This window comes from Magnolia sinica, chromosome 18 (assembly GCF_029962835.1).
Source record: "Magnolia sinica isolate HGM2019 chromosome 18, MsV1, whole genome shotgun sequence".
In the NCBI taxonomy this organism is placed as follows: domain Eukaryota; kingdom Viridiplantae; phylum Streptophyta; class Magnoliopsida; order Magnoliales; family Magnoliaceae; genus Magnolia; species Magnolia sinica.
In genome coordinates, this window is record NC_080590.1 from 11,667,742 (window position 1) to 11,689,574 (window position 21,833).

Consider the following 21,833-nt stretch of genomic DNA (forward strand, 5'->3'; position numbering starts at 1 on the left):
GGTCCATATAAAGTGGAAAGTGGAAACCCCTCATGTATGGTTATTATTATTTAATTTTCTAAATTTTTCCTAATTCTCTTGAATTTCACAAAGTTTTTCGCATTTTGTATCGATATCAACGATCTCGATACAGTGTGTTTATAGTGAAAGGTAGTGGCTGATATCTTGCAATATTGTGGGTTAGGAGAACTATGGAAAAAAGTGCGGTCGTTAGTGAATCAAAGGTAATTTCACTGATGGTGAAAGTAAACCTTCGAGGTTCAATGCAAAAAATATGAAAGAAAAAGGTTCCACACCACTCCATGTGTAAGAAATGCCATTCCTAGGGCCACCTTTTATGATACATCGCTGCAAAAGGTTTCCTCAAATAATTTTGAACCATCAACGTGACCATATTTCTGCTCCATTTGAATAGCCCACATTTGGATTGCTTAAGTTACCTGTTTGGTCTTCTCTCTAAAATTTGGTGTATAGCAGATGACTTCAAGCCATGTTATGTTTGCAAAAGTTGTACATTCAGTTGCAGGTTTTGCAAAATTAGCTCCTGGTAATCCAGATTTTGCAAACCAATACAAAACTAAATCATTAGGATAAAAATATATATGGTGGCAAGAATTAGCAAGTCAAGAACCTGAATGTAGAAAAGAAAAAAAATCCCGCTACTCCACCATCTACTTTAATCCAATCAAAATCAGTTGGGATAAGCTCACGGGCTTACTGCAACTTAAAAAAACCCGCTATATGCAGAGAATAAAATCACAGCTAATGCTTTTAAACAAATGATTGTGACTGATATTCCATTTCCATTTAAAGACAAACAGCAAAACTACAACTTCAAATTCCTCAATTGTGTTGAGCTTCTGTTCTGCATTTGAAATCAATCAATTGACATGATCGACATGAGCCCAACCTTATCCATTCCAACAAGTAATATGAATTTTAAATGAAACTTTACATTAACAGCCAAAAGGGCATCTCATTGCTCGTGCATTCCAATTACTATTGCTAGTTGGGTTAAGGTTGTGAATATTATTGATTGTTACCACAGTCATCTCCATTAAGCCCTTGCATAAAGCCCATACCACTATCAGAAGCAAGTGCTATGTTAATACCATTGCAAGAGAGGACTTTATTTATGAAAATCCTCCTGGTCCTTTCTTACTGCATGGATTACATAGTGGATATGGAAGCATCTTCCATATAGATTTCTTCTAAAAGAAAAGCAATCCTTAATCACCCATAAGTAAGGCCTTTCAATGATTCACTGCATTAGCAATAAGGGTGAGAGGATAATTATGTGGATGAGAGAGCTATTACCACAAACTGAAACCATACAACAATACAACAAGGGTAAGAGGATAATTACCTTTCTTACCGCATGAAGTGAATGGGCATGACCGTGAAATGCACTGAAATGACCGTGAATCAACACGGAATAGGCAGGAATGATCGTGGTATGCATGGAAATGACCGTGAAGTGAGGCGATTGGACCGTGAAATGCGCGGAAATAACCGTGAAATGTACCGAAATGACCGTGAATCAACACGGAGTAGGCGGGAATGACCATGAAGTGAAGCGATTGGATCGTGAAATGTGTGGAAATGACCGTGAAGTGAAGGGGCATGACCGTGAAATGCCTCGAAATGACCGTGAATCAACACGGTATAGTTTGGGACGATCGTGAAGTGAAGGGAATTGATCGTGAAATGCATCGAATTGACCGTGAAATGCATGCAAATGACCGTGAAGTGAAGGGAATTGACCGTAAAATGCCTCGAAATGACCGTGAATCAACACGGAATAGTTTGGGATGACCGTGAAATGCATGAGAATGATCATGAATTGAAGTGAATTGACCGTGAAATGCATGCAAATGATCGTGAAGTGAAGGAAATTGACCGCGAAATGCCTCGAAATGACCGTGAATCAATACGGAATATTTTGGGATGACCGTGAAATGCATGGGAATGATCATGAATTAAAGTGAATTGACCGTGAAATGCATGCAAATGATCGTGAAGTGAAGGGAATTGACCGTGAAATGCCTCGAAATGACCATGAATCAACACGGAATAGTTTGGGATGACCGTGAAATGCATGGGAATGATCATGAATTGAAGTAAGTTGACCGTGAAATGCATACAAATGATCGTGAAGTGAAGGGAATTGACCATGAAATGCATGCAAATGATCGTGAAGTGAAGGGAATTGACCGTGAAATGCCTCGAAATGACCGTGAATCAACGCGAAATAGTTTGGGATGACCGTGAAATGCATGAGAATGATCATGAATTGAAGCGAATTGACCATGAAATGCATGCAAATGATCGTGAAGTGAAGGGAATTGACCGTGAAATGCCTCAAAATGACCGTGAATCAATATGGAATAGTTTAGGATGACCGTGAAATGCATGGGAATGATCATGAATTGAAGCGAATTGACCGTGAAATGCATGCAAATGACCGTAAAGTGAAGGGAATTGACCGTGAAATGCCTCGAAATGACCGTGAATCAACACGGAATAGTTTGGGATGACTGCGAAATGCATGAGAATGATCATGAATTGAAGCGAATTGACCATGAAATGCATGCAAATGATCGTGAAGTGAAGGGAATTGACAGTGAAATGCCTCGAAATGACCGTGAATCAACACGGAATAGTTGAATTGACCGTGAAGTGAAGGGAAATCATCGGAATTGACAGTGAAATGCATGGAATTGATCGTGAAGTGGAGGGAATTGACCGTGAAGTAGAGGGAATTGATTGTGAAGTGAAGGGGAATCATCGGGATTGACTGTGAAATGCATGGAATTGATCACGAAGTAAATGAAATGAATGAAATTGACCGCGAAGTGAATGAAATGGATTTTTGACCATAGATCTAATGGAATCTTGAAAAATAACTAGGTTAGTTGGCTAAAGTAGCTTCTCCTACCCCAAAATCATATAGGGTACGTCTAGTAACTAATTTTGGTTTAGGAGATATTCTTGTTAAATGAATAAAGAAATAAATGAAAAAAAGAGAAATTTTTTTTATATGCTTATGTATACATATTTATATAAATATGTATTAGAGAAAATTGTAGGTAGAATAAATTTATCTATGTAAAAAATTAAAAAATAAAAAATAAAAAATAAAAAAAATAAAAAAATTCATAAATTGGCACAGACTATAATTATTGCTACGGTTATAATCCGTAGCTATTAGTCATATCATCTTCGATACATATTGAATACTCTTCAATATGTATCGAAAATTGTAGGATTTTTAAGGCAAATTTGTTGGACAGTTCTAGACCTTTTTGATTAATCGAAAGACCTTCGATACATATAAAAGGACATATCGAAGCGGCAAGGGTTACGGATATGGCTACAGTTATAATCCGTAGCTATAGAAAACACCGTAGTCATAAGTTCCTAGCTTATTTATTTATTATTATTTTATTTTTTACTTTTATAATCCCCACCACTTTTTGTGGGTCCTATGATGAGGTATGTGTTATATCCAAACCGTCCATATATTGTATTAAGGCTTGAAATGAAAAATAAGACAAATCTAGCTATCAAGTGAACCACACTGTAAAAGTCTGTGGAGGATTGAATGTCTACCACTGAAAACCTTTTAAGGGTCACAGAAGTTTTGGATCATTATGAAATTTTTTTTCCCCTCTTCATCCAGGCTTTTGTGACCTTATGAATATATTGGATGGAAAATAAATGTTATGGTGGGCCCTACAAAATTTTTAACTGTGAAAAGCAATTTTCCCATTGCTCTTTGTGGTGTGGTCCAGTTGGTCTTTGGATATGATTTTTTTTCGATAATGCTCCCAAATGATCTCGAAATATGGATGAACGTTGTGGATATAATAAATACGTAACTGTGGGTCCCATGTAACTTTGATATCTTTTGAACCGTTCGTACAACTCGGAGTTCGAGGAGTGTCAGCGCTCGTCTTCGAGCACCACCGATCCGCTTGAAGGAACAAGTAGGGGCATTTTCGACCTTTGGCAAGCCATCCGTACAGCTGGGGCGTATTCTGGCAATGGAAAATGAGGTGGGCTTAGTCTCCTAAATGGGCCATAAATGGGTCGTACAGTCGAAAATTTCTCCTCATTTTTTTATTTTTTATTTTTACACACGCACACACGCTCCCACACGTGAATCCCACTGCAATCGGTACTCGAACCGAGCTGATGCATGATTAAGGATCCTTGGCACTTGGTTACTTTCACGTGGGTGGAAGTTTCATAAGATGCCTCGTCTTCACCAGGAACCAAAAATCATCCAAAACTCAGGTGAGCCATACCACGCAAATGCAAAGGTTTAGGTACAATTTCATTGGATAGCCCACCCAATTGATTTCTGACATCAATGTAAAACAACGCGTGATGTATCTGATGGACGGGGTGGATTGCATTGTTCTCCTCGAGCTATCGAAAAACAAGGCGACGTACGCAAATCGTTCATCCGACTTCTTCGATAACCGACTTAACACTTACCGTACTCGAAACGTGACGAGCGGTGCCCATGCACTCAGTCGCTTTCTAAGGAGTACACATAAATCACAATCTAAGCCGTCCAAATTCGTTTCGACCCACTCTAAATTCAGCGAACTACTGTAATCGACGGTTGTGGACTTTCGAAGAAATGAGAATTAGTTAGGGATCAGAATCAAAATGTAAAACATATTAGTCAGAGGCTACGATCAGATAATCTAATAGATAAAATAGTCCAGATGTATCTAATATTGATCGGGGAACACTACTTGGATGGTCTGGATTCAGTTATTTATATGCCAAGGATAAAATAGATGAATGCATACCTATTGCTTGTAATACGCTGCCAGCGTATCAAATAACATTCCAGGTAGTTTACGTGAGTCTGTCTTTATTTAGCCCCAAAGCAAAACGCCGAACTATTTTAAAATTTATATATTACGTCGCCGGTTGCATTGCACAGCATAATTTTCGATCACGACAGGTGTCAATCCAGACCATTGATCTGAGGGAACTCACTATTTACAGAGCATAAAATAGATATTACCTGATTAGAGGATCCCAACGGCTAATATTAGTTTCTTTTCCGGTTGGTCGTGAAGCGTTCTTATGCTTCACTTCTCAACTGTCTATATGTAGGACACAATTAGAGAGGTTTAAATTGAATTATTAATAGTAATTTTAGAATCAAAAGTCCATCTAAGGTAATAATCAACATTCCAATGGCTTGGATTACCATAAAGTGGGCCACACATGTCGGAATTGAAAACCATGTACAGTGTCCAGAGATGCAGGCCACATATCGTATGCTTTCTCCTTTTTAAGTCCTCCTTGCTGTTTGCTTCGTCCTACGTTTCTGTATCTTTTCTCTCATTTCAAAACATTCCCCACTCTCTCTCTATTTACAACCCTACCCTTCTCTCTCTCATCGATGGCCGACCCTTCCGACGATTTAGACGAACTCCTCGACAGTAAGATTCTCATCCCTCTCTCTCACTCCTCATCTCTCTCTCTCTTAATGTGTATGTAAATACTCGCAGGCGCTTTGGATGATTTCGGAAAGCTCGACCTCGATTCAGCTCACAGGTATTTCTTTCTATTTCCATTTTTACCCCTATCTTCCTTCCATATTCTCTTTGGCCTCTCACTTGGAGCTCCTTCCCTTTTGCAGGGGTAAAGATGTCATTGGCGATGCCAACACAGAGAAATCATCATCTTCATCGTCGTCTTCTTCCACTTGTTCTTCTTCTTTTTCGCCTTCCGCTCCTGCGGCCGTACAGGGCCTGGGCCTCGGATTGCCGGAACTGCGGAGCAGAGGCAAGAAGGGGAAGCAGAAGGTTCAGAAGGATTCGCACGTCGCAGAGGCGCTCGAGAAGCTGACTCAGCAGACCCGAGAAGCTGTCTGCGGATTGGAGTCAACGACCGCGGCTGCAGTAGCTGGGGATGATTTGGGGAAGGAAGGGATGGAGGATTTTGTCAAGCAGTTCGAGGAGCTTGCTGGCTCTCAGGTACACACATCCGCACTTACTCTGTTTGTTACTGTTCTTGACATTTCTAGGGTTTTGGGATTAGGGTTTTTGGGGTTTGGTGTGTGTCAGAGGTATTGATACTAATCTTCCATTTTATTCATTAAGTATCAGAAATTTGGTACATTCAAACAAACCTTTAGCTTCTCTGCTTTGGAATTCAATTGATGGATTGGGTTTGGTTATGTGAAATAGCTGATCCCAGTCTGGTGGAGGCATTGTTTTATATCCTTGATGGATACGGTGTATTGTTTAGCCTTCATTATAATTGGTGTATATGTTTCAGTCCCAGACCTGACAAGACCTTCACATATGTTAGATATGTATATTTCTGGAAGACAATTTACAATATTCTGTTAGGCCGTGTTTATATGCCTGTAAGTTTTTTAATTTGTAAGTTATAGGTAACTTATTTACAGGTGAAAGAAAGTTACAAGTAATCTTGTATGGGTGTACGTTGTAACTTACTTACAGGTAACTTATTTTTTATGTTTTGATAACCTGTAAGTTAGTTACAGGTAAGAAGCTGTATATTCACACCAACCAAAGCTTGAAGTACGGAATCTATTGAGCCCATTTAGATGAATAGTTGGACCAATTCTTAAGCTAAACTAATCATTATGTAGGCCCTAAAAGTGGGCCCACGTATTCAAAATATATGTAATGTGAAAAAAACTTAAAGGTAAGCAAAAGGTTAGAGGTCAAATAAACAGTACGGTGGGCCTCAGGAGGTTTTTAATCATGGACATTCAGTCACTACTGTTTTCCGGTGGTGTGGTCCACCTAAGATTGAGATTTGCCTCAATTTTTGGATCAAGCCCTAAAATGATTTGGAAAATGGATGGACAACATGGATAAAACAAATACAACATGGTGGGGCCCACAAAGCACCAAATAGTAGCCATCTGGCTATTAGCCAGCGTCACTAGCAAAACTGGCGTGGCTTCGGTGGATCCCCGGATCCATCGAGGCAGGTGGGATCCTTGACTGTGGAGCCCACCGTGATGTATTTTCCTTACATCCACGTTGTCCATCCATATTGAAAGCTCATTTTAGGGCATGATCCAAAAAATGAAGAAGATCCAAATCTCAAGTGGACCATAGTATAGGAAACAATAGTAATTGACCATTAAAAACTTCTTGCAGGCCACAAGTTTTGGATCAAGATGATATTTGTGTGGCTTCTTCATCCAGGTCTTTGTGACCTTATCAATTGGTTGGATGGCAAATAAACATTCTGGTGGACCCCATGAAGTTTTTAATGGTTGGGATTAAGTCAAGATTGTTTCATGTGGTGTGGTCCACTTGAGATTTGGATTTGCCTCATTTTTTTATGTTGCCCTAAAATGAGCTTTAAATACGGATGAAGGGCGTGGATGGAAGGCAAGTACATGGTGGGCCCTACGGTCAGGGATCTAAAACTGCCCCTAGCCAACCTCGTCCGTTCCACCCTTACGCAAAAGAGAAAACAACGAAGAATCGGAAAGAAAAAAAGAAAAACAGAGAAGGGTTAGGGCTTACCTTGCTGAGAGAGAGAGAGAGAGAGAGAGAGAGAGAGAGAGAGAGAGAGAGAGGTGCACCTTCAATGCAGTTGTGTTTCCACCTGCCTCTCCCAAATTCTAAATAGATAGCCATTACCTGTAACAAAGTAACCGGTGAGTGGAAAAACATCTAATTCCCCTATTACATTTCTTGCAATCTTACCTGATACAAAGTTACAGGTTGAGACTTTGTTACTTGTAACATTTCTTCCCTAAACACAAACTGTAAAAAAGTTACTTACATTTTATCGAATTTATAGGCATCTAAACGACCCCTTAAAAAATGTGCTCGCCCGAAGAAATTGTACCCTTTCCTTTTTGGAGATCCAAACGGAATCCAATCCATTCATGTGGTGGGCCCTTTGGCAGGGTAAAGGATATTCCACATAATCCTCCCATTTCAGATGATCCTAGCCATCCAATTTGGCCCTCATTAAATTTAGACCATGGGCTTTAATTGCCATTTATAAGCCACCTATCATATATTGAAGGCCACCTGATAGTGGAGATTCTTGAATGTGGCTTGTTCCATGATGAAAGCTCCCCCCCCCCACCAAAAATAAAATAAAATATAATAATAATAATTTTCCCAGTAGATGGAATGAAAAAAATAATGCCGTTTCTTTCAATTGAGCATCATATCTGATAAGATGTTTAAGGATCTAGTCATAGATGTTGTGGTACCATTTTATTTTAAGTTGTGGGTTGACTGCTGAATGTGTATATTGCAAACCTTGTGTTCTTAAAAAAGAAATGGCCCTCTTCTAATTTGGTCTGCGATGTTGTTGGTGCAATTGGTTGATCTGAAGGATCCACCCAAGCATAGGCACCTTCAATCTAAGCACGATAACTCAAACAAATAGAAGAGAACAATTTTATAAATTTGACTAAATTCAATTGGCGCAATTGGTTGATCAGAAGGATCCACCCAAGCGTAGGCACCTTCAATCTAAGCACGACGACTGAAACAAATAGAAGAGAACAATTTTATAAATTTGACTAAATTCAAATGTGCTTTTATACTACTCATCCCATGCCCTTATATAAGCTTTTGAAACATACATATAAGGAAAACATATAATGTCATTGACAACCAATGATTTATTCAAATATGGAAAAGACATAAGAATGCATTAAAGATGTTTGACTAATGGATTATTCATAGCTAGCTGATTGATTTTGTTAGGTAATTGAAAATTCCACACGTGGTGTAATGGGATTACCAGGGCTGCGCGTGTGGAAGCTAATGAATGAAGGCTATGTCCTAGAGGGCGGTGATTAGGACCAATTAAAATTTTTACATTTCAAACCCAATTGCCTATTTAAGCTAATATGCAAGTTAAGCTAAACAAGCCAATTAACTCTAAGGCTTCCAAGCTAATAGAGGGTCCAATCACACAGATTACAAATGATATGCCAATTAAGCAACTAGTATATAAACATAACAGTGTACATGTGTGTGTGGGATGTGCTAACTATCAACTCCTAACATTCATCTAATCATGCTTACATATAATTAAACATTCATCACATAAGCATAATTAAACAAGTGCTTAATTACAATCTCAAATACAAACATGTATAGTGGTTTGGTTTCCCTATTCCAATCACGGTGGACGCACTCAACCCACGAGTGTACCAGATTTCACTTTTGGAGGTTTTAAATTAGGTTAACCTCTAACCTTTACAATCTTACACAAAGACCGACTCCCGCAAGAGACTTTCTGTGGTTTTCTATAAGCTCGCCACGAACCTCGGTCCTACACAAGAACCTAATGACGTACACTCCCGCCGAAGGCTCCCGCAAGAGATTTTAGTTGGTTTTTCTTAGGCTAACCAACAACCTCAGTCCTAATCCAATGACCTACATTTACTCCCGTCGGAGGTTCCCACGGAGACTAACATGTACGCACCTGTGTCCGATGGCCTACACAAGAACTTGATTTAGGCCTCACACAAGAGCCAAAGTTTTATACAAGAACCTAGATTTAGGCCCTACATAAGAGACAATGTCCTATATAGGAATCTACTTAAGTTTGGATCACCAACTCTTACCCTCAATCCTACATAAGGAAAGAGAGTATATGGACTCTTACAATTGATAACATGTCGGATTGAGTCTCTTTTGTGGTAGCTTGCTCGATGTTGTCTTGTGCTTCAATTAGCTCCATTTTGCTTCCCTGATGGTGATGTCGATGCTTTGCCAATGCTTCAACTCCAAGATCAAACACTTTACATGTAGTGCTCCGATGCGGTGACCAAGGTAATGAGAGGTTGGTAGAATCTCCTACAACAAATGGGAAGTTGTAATTCGTAAAGGAGTCACCTAGATGGGTCTTCTAGATGATTTAGACAATGGTATGCCTGTAGAGGTTAAGTCTAATATTTAGAAAATGGTGGAGTTTAAGCTTATATTCAAGGTGGATGTTAAAATCCTCATTAGAGTGTTAATCTCAACGAAGATGAATTAGAACTCATTCGTTTAGAGGCTTGGGATGATGGATATAATCATGGAATCATCCAAGTTTTTACTGCACCAAAAACCCATGAAAATGCCTAAGAAACGAATGCCCTTTACAAAAAGTTCGAGTTCCAACAGTAAGAAAACGGGTAGATAACGGTTATGTCAATGGGATCGAATGGTCTTTGATGCTATTGAGGTGAACCTTCGATGTCATTGAGAAAATCAGATAATACGATTAATTCTTGCTGGACATATCTTAGTTATCTATTCGATGCCATCGAAGACCCTTCGAGGTCTACTCGATGAGATTGAGCACCACTTGAAAGTTTGTTGTTTTGGGCGTATGATTTCAAAGCAGCTTCGCACATCTTCAAGCCTTATCATGTTTCAATTTGGTTTCTAAGGCTAATGGATGATCAACAAGGTTTACCTATTAAACCCAGATCATCTAGATGTTCAAGGGTTAGGGTCACCAAGGCACCTTATTTACCTGTTCCTTGCTCCTTGATGCTCTTGTTCGCTTGTGTCTTCGGTTTTCAGCTTTCAGAGGCTCAACCGACTGCATGACACGAGGACTCATGTGATTGACAAACAAGATGCACAAATCAGTGCATTAACCCTAATTACCCAAATAAGCTAGCTACCTAAAGAGGACGCTTGAGCCTCCTTATTTGGGCTTGGATTGGACTTAATGGGCATTGGTTTGGCCCATGGGTCGTGGGCCCAGATCTACCTGCATCAGTTCCCTTCTTCCAACCCAAGATAACTATTTACCTAGCCCCATTCTATTCAATCAACTGCACTACTGATGAGGGAAGTAGGAATCTTATGGATAGTCATGTAATGAACTGGAATATTTGAATAGTAGTCTTAATTGCTAAGCTAGTTTGATGGTTTGACTACACATTTACTTTATCAAAAGAAAGTTTTCTTTTGAACCTTTGCTAGAAGAAAGCTTCCACCATGTTATGTTTTCACTATAAGCTATGGTTTCTTCCTATTTGACTCTTGTTGATTAGAATCAAAGAGGTTACTTGGTTGTGGAGATTGTTTTGTACATTGGATTCTTGATTTCTGATGGTTGAGAATCCCCCTCCCCCTCCCCCCCAGGAAAAAAATAATAATAATCTTAATTGGAGGGGGAGTCTTCTTTTTATCAATACGCCGGCAGATGACATTCTTTCTTTACATAGGGCTTTTCTATGCCTTGGTTTATACTCTCTATCTCCCTCTTTATTTTATTTTAATTTGAGGTTTCCCTATTGAGAGAAGACCACATCATGATCTAACCCTTATCCCAACTAATTGGGGTGTTGAAAGAACAGTAAGTGGTAAAAATCTCATTCCTGATGAAGGGGAAGAAATTACCCACGATCTAACTCAAACATTCCACATCATTCCCCATTAAGTAAATCAATAATGTCATGGGATGTCATGCCTTTAAAACTTGATTTTAGCAAGCTAGACTGCTGCAACAGTCTGCTGATGTTTATTTGACAAGATAATGGAGGGGATTATATGGAGGTTAGGGAAAAGGATGATTGTCTGCAGATTTGGAAGTCCACGGATGCAATTGGCTTATGCTAAGGAACCCTTCTTGATTTATATAATCCCTGAATGCTTCAGCCCAGGGATACACCAATTTCCTACTGTGGAGGTAGTTACTGGTATCAGGATGACAGCACATTCTTGTTACATTGTAACTACACCAATGATTCCTTTTATCTCCCTCTAAAAAAAAATGATTCCTTTTATCTCCAATTATGTGTATGTAAAAAGGTGCTCTTGTGCGCAGTACAACTATATGCTATTATAGCCTCTCCAGTGAGAAGAACTTTCAGCTACAATAGCAGATTTTGCTTGGATCTATGCAAACTGCCTTTAATAATGTGTAACCTTCATTGGTTTAGTCTTTTGAGATCTGTGTGTAACGAATTATTCTTTTGCTCTTGTCCAGGACATGGAATCTATTGTGGAGACCATGATGCAACAACTATTGTCAAAGGAGATTCTTCATGAACCCATGAGAGAAATTGGAGAAAGATATCCAAAGTGGTTGGAGGAGCACAAGGCAGGATTGAGCAGCGAAGAATATGATCGCTATTGCCACCAATATGAGCTCATAAAGAAACTAAACGAAGTTTATGAAAATGATCCTACTAACTTCCCCAAGATTGTTGAACTCATGCAGAAAATGCAGGAATGTGGCCAACCTCCAAATGATATTGTTCAAGAGCTTGCTCCTGATCTTGATCTAACTAATCTGGGTGGCCAACTGTAAGTGTTCTATGGTATTTTATATGACCATTTGTTTACATAAGCATGCTTACATAGTATTAGCATTTATTGAGATAAAAATAGGCTTAACTTCTTTTTCTTCAAAGATTTTTCTGTTGATTTAAGAGGTCCTACAAGCATGCTAGAGTTCTCTTTTGAAGAAAAAAAATTGCTAGATAGTGATGGAACTCAGAAGGGTCATGTGCATGAACTTGTTTGTTCATAAGGTTAGAATGTATTGTAAAATTCAAAATCATGCTCTTAGAACATTCTCTGGTGTCATATTGCAGTTTTTGTGTTCTCAGATGATTTGCTTTATTTCAGGTTAAGAATGTCCTTTTATGAAACTGTTTTACAAGGTTCATTTGGATACTGTGGTAGAGGATGGGTTCACAACCTTATCTAATTTTTTTTTATTGACAATGATTACTTGAGGCGAAGTTCTAAGCTTTCCTTACCTTTTCCTTTTATTTTTTTCTATTGAACCACCCCCCCCCCCCGGCGCACGTGCGAGGTGGGAACTCTGCACGGGAACATGTTGACAAAGGTGGAGGGACACTAATACCATAAATAGGCCGGGCTTAATTTCCCGGTCCCTGGGCCGGACCTGATTTTCCTAACCCCCCCGTGGGAGAATAATATATTAGCAAGGCATATTTGTTGCTCTCGAGATTCGAACATAGGACCCTCCGCTCTGAGACCATGTCAAACAACCATTTACTCCAAAAGCTTAAGCTATCATAGTGTGGTGTATCAATGTATATCAAGGGACTTTATCACTTCAACATAGGGTCCTAAGCAATGCATTGTCTGAGTGAACTAATGCAATTATATTAAAATTGAATGCATAACATTTAGAGTGTATGTGATGATCATTTCATCAAACACTTCTAAATACTTTAAAATTAGTCACAGTTGGTTGGAGGGAAATTTCGAAAAAATTTAATATTTTAATAATTTTTAATTAAAAATGATTTTTAATTTTTGAAAATTGACAACGACTTAAACAAATCAGTAGATCAATCCTCATACATGCTTAATTTTATGTTTGGAGTATAACATTGCAAGCAATTTGGGAGAAATTAGGGAAATTTTGAATTTTCACCGAATTTTCCCAAATCCACCTACTCAAAATTTGAAATTAGAGTGTGTGATGATCACTTCATCAAATACTCCTAAACACTTCGAAATTAGTCTCAATTGACAACTGGTTTTTTTTAAAAAAGGAGAACATGAAGAACCAATGGATATTGAAATCAAAGCTCCAACTCCATGATTTTTCATGCAAAACATGAAGAACCAATGGATTTGTAACCATTTGACACTGATTTTACATAATTTTGATTTAAAAAAAGGGATTGGAAATTGAAAATGTGCATCAGATCGAACATGTGAGATATATCGGCACTACCTGTGCATTTCGCATCGCACAGGTCGGATACAAGATATATCGTGGGATATATTGGCCGATATTTAAAACATTGCCTTGACCCGTGGGTACCTAATGGGCCCTACCCGATTTTAACGGGTCATTTTTCTGGACTCATTAAGAAAATGGGTTGGGCTCAAGTCTCACATTTTGGAATTGGTTAGGGTCTGGTCAGTTTTGGGTCCGATCCATGTGATGGACCAGGTCAAGGTTGGGTTGGGTTCAATTAGTTTTGATAAAATTATATATTTTTAATATTTAATGGTTATTCTAGCAAAAGAAATGAGATTTCTTAAGCCACACATGTAAGAGAACCCATTTACACACTATGCACTTGTTAAAGTGACACTTGTGTGTGTGTGATCTAATCCATCCATGGGCTGGGCCCAACCATGAAAATGTTCTTATTTGTCCCAAACTAAACTCGAAACCTATCTCCAAAGACCAGATGGGCATATGGTCTTAAAAAATGGTTATGTAATTGCCATTTTGTAAAAATGGCCCGTAATGTCTATTATGGGGCTGATTCAGTTTTTTCTTTATCTTTTAAAAGGCCATGTGGTTGTTACAGCCTGTATCAAATGGTAATTACGGTGGCTGTTATGGCCATCGTTATCGTTAATGAATTCCTTGCTGATGGGTACCTGACGAGTACCTGAATTGGAGTGGATCTAATGCAGGGGCATTTTCACACCGAGCTTGAGTGGGGTCGTCTGTGGTATGCGGGGGCACACTCGGGGTGGGCGGGGCCCACGGGAGAGGTCTCGTGTTCAAGACTCCTCATTGGGGGTGATTAATGCATATTTCACACCAGGCTTGAGTGTGGTAGCCCGTGGGATGCGGGGACACACTCGGGGTGGGTGGCCTGTGTGAGGCGGTACCCATGTGATTTGGGGCCCACGAAGGGGGTTCGGTCGAGGTCATAACCCATGAGATGTGGGGCTTGGGTTATGAGATAAATGGATTAATTCGCCATACTCTAACAGTTCGAGCTTTTAGAGCAAGCGGTTAATTGTCCTGCATCAGGATCTAGTCTGGATCTTTAAGAACTAAACCTGTATCTGGATTTGTAGGGCAGGTTCTTTCTCTTCCTCCTATGTGGGACTTCCTCTTTATGTCGTAAAACCTGCTAAGCACCTATGGGACAATATCAAGGTATTCCTTAACGTTGCCATTCGAACTGCAAGTTGTTAGGTAAGGCAGCTCAGGTAGGAGGTAGCGTAGCTCGGTAATGGTGGCCATAACGGCTACCACCGTTGCCTTTACGATACATGTCGTAACGGCCCCCCTAACGGCCGTTACAATCTCTTTTTTTTATTAAAAGAAAAAAAAAACTTGGAAAAACCTGTATCTGGCCCATAACATTGGGAAATTTTTTTTTCGAAAAACTTATATCTGCCCGGTAATAGACCATTACGAGGCTGTTACATCCTTTACAAGGGGTAGTAACGGGCAATTAACAGTGGTTCCGAGTCATTTTTTCCATAATGGCTCTTACGGTTATGACCCCGTAACGTGTAACGATTGCCGTTGTTACCTTTACGTAACGGCCTTTACAACTAGAGCTGGGCATTTCATACCCAAACTGGTGGATCCGGCCCGATCAGACCCGATCAGACCCGATTCGAACAGAACCGATGGTCAGGAATGGTCAGGATTGGGTAGCGTAATCCAGATCCGAATTATTTTCGGGTCGAATCTGGATAGGCCCTGTTCTGAACCGACCCGATCCGATGGATCTGATTCGGACTGACCCGATCCGGACCGTATATATTAGTATATATATATATATATTTACTTTTACCACCTAGGCTTTACGTTTGGCGCCAAAAAATCCCGCCCAATGTACACTTGAGCCCGTCAACTCTCTCTCTCTCTCTATATATATATGTGATTCTCTCTCTATATCTATCTCTCTATTTCGGTTGAAGAAGAAGGCAAGAAGATGATTTTGGAGCTTGAATTTCTTTGCTGGAGAGATCGGAAGAGAGAAAGAGAGTCGCAGCTCGATCGAAGAATGGTTTACGAAGCTGTTTTTGTGGGTCTGATTACGAGGTATGTTTTATATCCAAACCATCCATCCATTTGGCGAGCTCATTTTAACGCTTGAGACAAAAAATAAGACAGATCTGATCATCAACTGGACCACACTGTAAAAACTAGTGGGAGATTGAACGTCTACCATTGAAACCCTTTTTAGGGTCACAGAAGTTTTGGATCAATATCAAATTTGTTTTTCCTCTTCATTCAGGTACGTGTGACCTTATGAGATTTATTTTTCCTTTTCAATCAGGTACTTGTGACCTTATGAACAGATTGGATGTAAAATAAATGTTATGGTGGGCCCTACAAATTTTTTAACGGTGAAAATCATTATCTCTGCCACTATTTATGGTGTGGTCCAAATGATCGTTGGATATGATTTATTTTTTGGATAATGCTCTAAAATGATCTCTAAAAATAGATGAACGGTGTAGATATAATAAATACATCACTGTGGGGCCCATGTAACTTTGATCTCCTTTGAACCGTTCTCACAACTCAGAGCTCGAGGAGCATCTGTGCTGTCTTCGCACGACATGTACTAGAGCAGCTATAATACAGCTAGTGCTAGCTACAGGCTAGCTACAGCCAGGCTGTACTTTTATAAAGGGTAGCGGATTGCGTGCTGAGTAACTCAGTACGCTTAGCGTATTGAGTAAACTCTGTGGGGCCCACCGTCATTTATGCATTTTATCCTCTCTGTCCATCCATTTTATTAGTTAATTTTAAGTGGTTAGCCCAAAAATGAAGCTTATTCAAAGATCAAGTGGACCACACCACTGGAAACAGTGTGAATTTAACGTCTACCGTTGAAAAATTCTTGATGGCCACAGAAGTTTTAGATCAAGCCGATGTTTTTTTTTTTTCACTTAATCCTTGTCTTTTTGATCTTACTAACAGGTTGGATGACAAATAAACATTACTGGAGTCCTTGGAAAGGTTTCAACGGTGGAAATCAATACTTCCATTGTTTCCTGTGGTATGGGTCATTTGAGCTTTGGATATGATTCGATTTTGGGCTCAACCCCTAAAATAATATGAAAAAACGGATGGACGGCGTGGATAAACCAAATGAATTCACGGTAGGCCCAACAGAGTTTACTCAGTACGATATGAGCGTACTGAGTAACTCAGCACGCAATCCGATTTCTTTATAAAGCTTCTTGGAGAAGCTATGTAGCGGGTGTAAAGCTTTTTCAGGAAGCTATACAGCTGTACATTTTTATCTCTCTAGGTAAACTATGTGGGGCCCATCTTGAACTTTTTAGTTTATCCACACCGTCCATCAGTTTTTTCAGATCATTTTAGGGGTTGGTATTAAATTTTAAGTATATTTAATGATCAAGTAGATCGCACCATGGGAGACTGAGAATAATGATTTCCACACCGTTGAAAGAAATGAACGAACCGAGTCTTACCCAATCCGATCCGACTCGGTTTTCCTGACCGAGTCAGACTCGGATCGATTTAGGCCAGCAGGAGTTCGGATCTGTTTGGGTTAGATGACCCGGACTCCGTCCCGGATCGGATCGGGTTCGGGTCAGGCCCTACAAATCTCGAACAGAGTCGAGTTGGACCGAATCCGATCCGACTCGGTCCGATGCCTAGCTCTATTTACAACACCCCATGGACAATGTAGCCAACTCTAAAGTCAAGTAACTTGTAAGGCTAAATCTTGTTTTGCAGAGTGGGCCGCTTGTATCAATATCTTAAAAGGGTTGTCATCTCTCTTTTGTTTGGGTTGTGGTTTTCTGTGACTTCTCAGCACTCCAATAAAATTCCCATTGCTTTTGAAAAAAAAAAGAGGGCATCAAAGTTAGGTGCTGACATGGGGAACACACCGGTGGAGTTGTACTAGATGTTCTTGTTCTCATTAAGAAATATACTAGGTGTAAACCTATGTGCATAATACTTGAATAGAAGAGTAAGTTAATGATTTTGCATAATAATCATGTCAACATTTGTGTCTAACTTGTATATCCAACTTCAAATTTTGTTTCCAAATGAAGAGCCGCTGATAGTGACCAAGACTTGAATGCATCTTATTGCATGATTCATAATAGTGGTCTATCGCTATACACCCAGGTTGAATCTAATCTTAAATCATGCTAGGAGTTTGGAGGTTTCTGATAAGTGGATCATAAACAATGTTAGGTCTGGCATCTGATTTAAATGTAATGGATAAGTCTTGAAGCAACTTGCCATTGTACTTGGTTCAGAATCCAGATCAATCATAGCATAAAGAATATTAGGGTGGCATCTAATTTTAATCTAATTCATGATAGCGAGTGCTCAGCTGCGTCATGAAGCAACTTAACTTCTTACTTGTTCAGCTCAATTGAAGCATTTGCTGTCTTGCTGGATGTGAAACAAATCCTCAGCGATATTCATCACAAAACAATAGGAGAAAAAAAGGCCCTCACTGATATAATAGGTGAAACAAATGCTCAGTCATATTCATCACAAAAAATAGGTCCCCACTGATATAATAGGCATATTTGTGCTGTATAGATTCTGTTGAACATGCACACGAGTTGAATAAGCAACATCCATGCTGACAACCATTGAAGAGAAATAGGGTCCTTCACCGTAACCATCATCTAAAAATGCTTGGTGATATTCATCACAAAAAACAAAAAGGTCCCCACTGATATAATAGGTGTATTTTGCTGTATAGATTTCATTGAACATGCACACGTGTTGAATGAGCAACATCTATGCCGACAACCATTGAAGAGAAATAGGGTCCTTCACCATAACCGTCTTTAGATGAAGAATGTGGTCTGAACATCACCCATTATCAGTAATTCCGTCACCTGCTAGACAATAACTTCTTCTTTTGTGTGTACGCCTTTTTTTCTTTTTGGGGGGGGGGGGTGTGTGTGTTCCCTAGATGATTAATAACAGTAGTTATAGTGGATCGGACTAGCATTGCTGTCTCAATCTTAATCCGACAGTATCCTGTTTGGTCAACTGCTGCTCTGTAACAGTAATAGTGGATTGGACTAGCATTGCTGTCTCAATCTTAATCCGACAGTATCCTATTTGGTCAACTGCTGCTCTGAACTATCAACTCGGGCATGATGGGTCATTTTGAGACTATTAATCGGTTTCTTAGGCAGCATAGTAATACTGTGACCTGACCCTTTCATGCATACAGTGAAGTGGAAGTGGAAATAAGTTGTCTGAACTCTGATGATGGAGTCAGGCAGGTGTCATGTTTGTAATCTGCAGATTACTTGTGGTTCGTAGGAGGGGCTTACTCTCTGCTTTCACTGTTTGTGCCTTCTCTTATACAGGAAATTTATGGTTGATATACGAGTGATCCTCCCTAATTGAATGAATTCTGAGTAGGAATCTGTAAATTCAACAAAACTTAATTAATGAGAATAAAAACATCAAAGACAGTCCTAACGTGGACTCGGATGACTAATGGAAGAACCAATATCACGTTGTGAATATGCCAGATCAGCTGCTGGCTGACTTTTTGACAGGGTTTGGCTTGAGTATGTAGTTGGTGTGGCTTTCACAAGTATAATGGAAATGTTGGTCAAATATATGGAGCCGTTTTAGATACAGGTAACAGGTTGTAGGAGTAGGTGGCATCAGGCTGTGCTTCATAGAGGATTGCTTTCTCCAGCATTTTCTTTTTATTTTTATTTAATTTGAGAGTCGTAAAAAAAACACGTGGCAAAAAGTGTCAAATGGTTCATTTCCATGCCAGAAAATTCTTTGATGCGTGCATTGAACTTACCAGGCACGTGGTAAATGTGACTTGCACCAAGGACAGCTTTATTCTGGTTCTGGTCAGATGAGATGTTAGTATGCATTGCCAAAGTATTCAATAATGGTAATGGTGGCCGTAATGGCCATTACAGCCCTGTAATGGTCTTTTTTTAAATTTATTATTTATTTATTTTTTATAAATTTTATTTTAAAGGAAGACTTGAGTCATTTTCACTGAAACAACTACGGCTTGTTAATGGCGAAAATTTTAGAAGTAAAAGATCCAGGTCGCAGGAACTATAGCAGATTCCCTTGCGAAGTAACAATCCCTTTATAAGAAAGCAAACACTATAAAAATTTTCCCTACAAGTAACTGACAAATTGAGAGTACTTTGAAAGCTTTAGGATAGTTCTCCAAAAGTGGAATATTTAAGTACATGCATCATAGTTCTGCTTCCATGAACCAATAAAGGTCTCAATAGGGTGCTGGACTTGTAGTAGGATGCTCTTCTGAAGTTTTATTATAAGGAATAGTCAATAGAACTGATCAAAGAATCGGAAATCTAATGATTTGCAGGAACAATCACCTGATGATTACAGAGCATGCCCTGAAATAATGAATTCGATCATCTGATTGCTCTGGATCTAGTCATGAGATTTAGACCATGATAATTGGGTATTTACATGGGTTTGGTGGGTGTTCTACAGTTCTGATAGCTGAAGCTGGAACCCATATAACATCATTGCAGACAGAACCTCCTCTTAATGTCCCAATCAAGAAGGGAGACCGATGAATATTGATATTGACAATAGGAATTGCCAATGGGCATTTATATGTTCATTTCAGTCATTGAAAAAGTGTTGGGTATTTTTTCTGAGACAAGGTGATTGTTTTGCTCATCATATTCTAAGAACCAGTACACAGTCGGCAGTTTTGCCTATGAGTATGTTGAGTAGTTTGTGTTATTTGTGTTTGGATGCACTATTCACTTGAATTGTGAGTGTTATTGTAATAAAATGACATGACCAATCTCTGAAAAAGAAGAAAGTAAATGGCCAAATTATATTCTCCATAGCATTCACATTGAGGGCATGTGCTCTGAATTGCAATTGCATGACTTTCGAGCTCGACTTGAAAGAATGCGACTGCAATATGAATGCCACATCCTCATCACGGATACTGGAAAGGGAAATGCCATGAATTTTTGTCACTTCGTGTTTGATTAAACTGGATGATCGTAATTCAATTTCCTTGTGCACCCTTCATATTTTATTTGGAATGACAGTACTATTCGTGCACTCACAGCAGCTGGATACTCTATTATGTAATCCTAGTTTAAAATGAAATTGGTCGGTGATTGCCTCTCTTCTTCTTTTTTTTGGTACTGGGGGGTGTTTGGTTTGGTGGTCTTTAACCTAAACCTCCTTTTGTTCCTGCAGATCCCCAGAGCTGCTGGAGTCAACATCCAATTGTTGTATAATGTGAGATGATGCTATCATCCAAGTCTATTTCCTTTGTCCGTTTCATTTCCCATTGGATGTGGAAAATAAGGTGAACTACAAGAGCCCAAGTGTCTTGTTGGGGGTTGGGTCACCGAATGCCAGCTGGGGTAACAAATATGGGTCTTATGCATTTTCAACCCTTTTTCCTGTGAATTTTTCCCCCTAATAACAAGCTCGATGAAATTTGAGATTCTCCATTGATACCACACTACTGGAAAAGAAAAGAAAAAGATCTTCACCAGCAAATCATGGCCCACTATTCTTCATTAGCAAAACCTATTTGTAAAAGGCCGGTTTGGGGTTTGGACATTTGCACTTTTCCCACATGTATCTTGGTTGTCACCCATCAAAATTCATGAATTGGATGATTTCGAGCTCTTGTCATTATCAAACGTTTGTGAATTTGGATTCATGGATTTGGAACACCTGAGGAAAATGACCATGACCATGACCATGACCATGCCATGTGATGATTAGAAGATTTCTGTTTCTTTGGCCTGTGTTTGTCGCTGGAAGCCCCAACCCCCTCGAAGTGGGGGATACCATGTTTACAGGGGAAGCAAAGACCTTTTGTGGTTATTTGTATTTTAGCAGGATGAATGATCATGTACAGCCCCCCATCACGAGGACCACCCACACAGCATTGAAATCAGGCTGATACAATCATCAGGTGGGCACGCCACATAGCCATGGGCCCTGACCTTAGCAAGGTAGCTACTGGACGGTTCTGTGGGTCCCACAGTGATTTGTGTTTTATCCACACCAGCCTTCAATTAGGGTATGACCTAAAAAATGAGGCAGATCCAAATCTCAAGTGGGCCATT

The 21,833-nt window shown here is 39.5% G+C and overlaps 1 protein-coding gene across 1 annotated transcript; it reads left to right on the forward strand.

Annotated features, from left to right (window-relative positions):
* Positions 1-5,318: 5,318 nt before the first annotated feature.
* LOC131233952 (peroxisome biogenesis protein 19-1-like) lies at positions 5,319-21,377 on the forward strand. Its single transcript, XM_058230846.1, has 5 exons — positions 5,319-5,471; positions 5,541-5,586; positions 5,672-6,008; positions 11,989-12,308; positions 20,947-21,377. Exons 1-5 carry the CDS (start codon positions 5,432-5,434, stop codon positions 20,990-20,992), a joined length of 789 nt encoding a protein of 262 aa, XP_058086829.1. The 5' UTR covers positions 5,319-5,431; the 3' UTR covers positions 20,993-21,377.
* Positions 21,378-21,833: the final 456 nt, after the last annotated feature.